The 4,957-nt window shown below is 33.2% G+C and overlaps 1 protein-coding gene across 1 annotated transcript; it reads right to left on the bottom strand.

Moving 5' to 3' along the window:
• Nucleotides 1–1,758: 1,758 nt before the first annotated feature.
• On the bottom strand, nucleotides 1,759–2,259 carry LOC132719718 (putative nuclease HARBI1). Its single transcript, XM_060703557.1, has one exon. The coding sequence runs from the start codon at nucleotides 2,257–2,259 to the stop codon at nucleotides 1,759–1,761; it is 501 nt and encodes a 166-aa protein (XP_060559540.1).
• Nucleotides 2,260–4,957: the final 2,698 nt, after the last annotated feature.

Genomic DNA, 4,957 nt, shown 5'->3' with positions numbered 1-4,957 from the left:
CCCTTTGTTCATTTTTACACTTTGAATTTTACCTGGGACATAACTCTGATATCATCAGGAAACTTTATAGATAGATAGATCTCATTGAATAGAAGTGCAGTGCAAAAAATCATAACTCCGCTGTGCCTAATTTTGGAGTTTTTTGCCCTTTGTTCATTTTTTTTATACTTTCCTGTGTCCAGAACCTTCTCGGGGAGCATCACGCGGTTCAACCGGTTCTTGTTTTAAAAACTATTTATCACAAAGACTTCATATTTCACATACTGATTGGTCATTACTACTAGATGTCCTCAATTGATATTGGGATCACTATGTCAAAGGTCAAGCTCTTTATATTTCACATATTGATTGGTTAGTAGGTCATTTTTTCCCGTAACTGAATGCTTCCATGTACCCATTTATGGCAAGTTTCTATAACGCAATTAGCAATAATGCGAGTCAAGGGCTAGAAAGGGGGCATATGTGTTGTTTCAACATTTCTTGTTCAACAAGCAATTATCATAGTATTGCAAGCAATCCATAAGTCCCCTACCGGTAAGAGCCCAAGCAACATTCTGAAGGGCCATTGGCCATTCACTTAGGTTCCTATTTTAAGTAAATTTGTTGAAAAAGTTCTTTAAAAGTGATCACAGGAAACAGTTTTTATGTACAGACAGACGGACTGAAGGACACTCTAAAGTTATTTTTTAAACATCCCTGTTATCAAAATATAACATTTTTAAAATCCTATCATGATTGAAGAAGTTGGAGTAAAAATTACCAATTTCTCAAAAAAAAGTCTAAGTTCAAAAGGGGCATAATTCTGGAAATAGTCTTGCTAGAGTATTGAACACTCACAAATGTTGAGTGATAATAAGAAACATTTATATGAAGTAGATACATTCAGAAAAAGAAGTTATTAAAAAAAAACAATGTTTTTTTCATGAAAATTTTAAGTTTAAGGGAGGTAATTCTGATAAATTTTATGCTAGAGTTGTAAACCTTGTCACATATGATGTGGTTGATGACAAGCAACTTATATTTAAAGTTTGAAGAAAATACCTTAAGAAATAAAGAACTTAAAGTGAAAAAACTTAAAAACTAGAATCAGAAATCTTGAAATTCAGTCTATTTGTTGCCATAGCAACCAGAATTTTCAACATAGGAAGATAAAAAAGGATGTGCATAATTTCCATACTGCCATCTACCCATATGTCAAGTTTCATAAACATATTTTCAGTACTTTTTGTGTTATCACTGGATCCAGGTTATGTGTAAAATTTGCCATATTTTCAGTCTATTTGTTGCCATAGCAACCAGAATTTTCAACATAGGAAGAAAAGAAAAAGACGTGCATAATCTTCTTACTGCCATCTATCCATATATCAAGTTTCATAAAAATATTTTCAGTACTTTTTGCGTTATCGCGGGATCCAGGTTAAGTGTAAAATTTGCCATATTTTCAGTCTATTTGTTGCCATAGCAACCAGAATTTTCAACATAGGAAGAAAAGAAAAAGACGTGCATAATCTCCATACTGCCATCTATCCATATATCAAGTTTCATTAAAATATTTTCAGTACTTTTTGCGTTATCGCGGGATCCAGTTTTGTGGACGGACTGACGGACGGACAGACGGACGGAGGGTAAACCTAATGTCCCCTCCGGTAAACCGGTAGGGGACTAATAATTATTGCACTAAAAATGCTCACATGAATTATCAAGATTATAGTCCCTGCATATTTATCTGACAATTGTTAAGACCACAGAAGGCATGATTTAAACAATCTTGGTAGAACTAAGTAATTGTACCTGAGTATTGATGCTATGATAATTCATTCTGTTAACATACACCTCTTCAATCTCTGTTGGTGCTTGAAGTTGCACGTGAGTGCCATCGATAACACCAAACACATTGGGAAAGCTGGCTGTCCCATAAAATTCCCTTTCAAAATCTTGTAATTCTTGTTGTGTTTTGGGAAATTTTATGTATCTTTGTACAATATGAGGTCTACTCAATGCATGTATTACTTGTGAGATACATCTTGTCACTGATGGCTGTGATATGACATGTATGTCTCCATCATTCAATTGAATCTCTCCAGATGCAAAGTATCTTAAAGCAATTTTTACTTTCTGCAAAGGTGTGATGGCATTTTTCTTCAGGGTTTTTGGCTGCAGATCTTCTCTAAGCAGTTCAGTAAGAAACATAATGCCATCCTTGTCTAACCGGTATCTGCTGATCACTTCCTGATTTGTCAAATCTCCAAATTCAGCCATTTTTCTACAGTTATCAAGAAAATAAAAATTATACAAATTCAATTGTGTTTTTTATTCTCAAACATGTAGTTACCAAGCTTAAACATTACATTATTTGACTGTTTATTTTAAGTTAAAATTAAAAGCCATAAATGTAATAAAATGTAATACTCTTAATGGCATGATTACCTTTTAGTAATGTAAATATCAATCATATAACTTGAACATTTGTTGCCACATTATTTAAGTCATATAGGCGGGTAGTTTCTTAACCATCATATCTGGAGAGTTACACCAGTACTAGACTACCCTTCCTCCGTGCTAAACTACCAAAGCATCTCCCGGAGGTCGAACCCACACCAGAGAGGTAACTGGATTAGAAGTCATCGACTCTAACCCCTCGACCACGGAAGGGGCATTATCAAGTTTTTGTCTAAGTTTTTCTAAGGAGGCCACGAGTCATGAATTTTCTGCCACTGTGATTTTTACTGAAAGTGCCCAAATCATGGAGAGAGAAGGGTCATTTGACCCCCTACACCCCTCCTATGGATCCATGCATAAATCTCCTAGTGCCCAACTGATTACAGCAATGAGATGATTCATTACTACATGTACATGCTTTTCAGTTGACTGTGAAATTATATTTGATATTTTCACAGGAAAATATCAAATATATTTTTCAATGGGAATGTGAATGAAAAGAATAATTATATCATAATTGAATGGAAGCACACACACATACATATAAAGCTCTTAGATAGTGATGTCATAGTTTTGTTATTACACTTATGGCCATATTTCAGTTGATATATATGACAGTGTCATGATATTTAAATAGTTTTAGTTACTACAAGTATATTAAAGTTATGACCTTAAAGATAATTTTCAAGTAAATACCTTAGCAAAAAAGTAGCTATTTTATCTTCAAAAAAGTTCATAATTCAGTCCAAATCATGCCAAAGTTATGGGCTTTAGATAGTGACCGTAGATGATATGTATTACAAAGGAGCAACTTATTACATTCCTAAAATTTCCTTATACAAGATCCATTTTTCAGAAATACATACGAGCCGCGTCATGACAAAACCAACATAATGGGTTTGCGACCAGCATGGATCCAGACCAGACTGCGCATCCACAGTCTGGTCAGGATCCATGCTGTTCGCTATCAGTTTCTCTACTTGTAATAGAGTTGGTAAGCGAACAGCATGGATCCTGATCAGACTGCGCGGATGCGCAGGCTGGTCTGGATCCATGCTGGTCGCAAACCCATTATGTTGGTTTTGTCGTGACACGGCTCATATCAATCCTCAAACTTGGTATGCTCATTTATAGACAGAATGTTACAGAAAGGTAATCATGAAATTTTTCAGACTAATTTATGCACATGTTTCAATTCTTATCATTTCTGTTGAAGTTAATTTTGAAAAACAAAGATGTATTCACTATAAACTTAATGTAATTATTAACATAACAAGAGTCTCATTCAAGCATGTCTAACAATTTTTTATTTTTACTTTGCTAAAAGTAAACAAAAAGTTTAAACAAAACTTTAGATAACAAGAGCTGTCGATGGGAATAGCACACTCAAATATTCTTAGTGCCTGACAGTAAAAAAGCCTTGATTATGTCAAAGTTCACAAGAGAAGCAAAAAAAATAATTAAAATACATGTTACAGTAAAGGGCCATTGAGAGAGTCCCATTATGCTTTCAAAGAAGTGTATAAAATTTCAACTTGTTTCAAAGCCAGAATCTGATGTCAATGGACTTGAAAATAATGGAAAATATTTGAGGTGGTTCGCAAACAAATGATCAATATTAAAGTTTGCGGACGGCAATAGGAACTCGAACATGACTGTAACAATACCTTTATTTTTTTTTCTTCAAAAAGAAGTTGCGCTAAAAAATGAATATAAGATGCCAGGCATAATACCTTGGAATTAATTTATTTGCAACTTTTTGATACTGATTTTTTCAAAAATCTTTTTATTAAAGCAGCATGTCTCCAGATTTATGATAATTTTCATAAATATTTTGAAAATGAAATTAAATGCATAGTATTGTATAGTAACCAAAAAGAAGCAATTTACACATTACCAATGGCACTTACAACCCACGTTAATAACAAAAAGAGGTCAAGATATGCAAAACATTTCCTGACTGTGTTAGTAAAGCAGTAGAAGTATAGTTACACATTTGAAAAATCCACCATTAATCGCTCATAACATATAAAGTTATAGTTGAATCTTGAATCTTTCTAATTTTTCTTTAATCTTAGTACGTTTTTCACAAATTAGATATATGGAAATAGGTGTTCACTCATCTGGTGGCATGCTACTTTAAAGTAGATTCAACATATTTTCTTTTACTATGTAAAATTTTGCATAGTTAGAGTGAATTGAGAAAAGATAAACATTCTGATTATCCTTTTAATTTACTAATTGCTTTCTCTACAGTTAAAATTAAAGTAAGAAACATTACACATTATGCAGAAACAAAGCATGTTTCATCAGTCTTGGTTATTTTCAAAACAATACGACTAAAATAGATTGCATCAAGTTTATATAATTGATCAATGCACATGATATATTCATGTATATCAGACAAGATTTTCTAATGTCTACACTGTCTACACTGTCAAGTGAAATTTAATTTTTCACACCCGGTGTGGAAAAGTCTGGTAATTTCAAATGATGTCCTTCTAAGTATTGCTCTTTA

This window comes from Ruditapes philippinarum, unplaced genomic scaffold, assembly GCF_026571515.1.
Source record: "Ruditapes philippinarum isolate M1 unplaced genomic scaffold, ASM2657151v2 ctg2458_1_1_1_1, whole genome shotgun sequence".
NCBI lineage: Eukaryota > Metazoa > Mollusca > Bivalvia > Venerida > Veneridae > Ruditapes > Ruditapes philippinarum.
The sequence above is the reverse complement of the archived record's forward strand: the minus strand, read 5'-3'. Positions and strand labels throughout refer to the sequence as shown.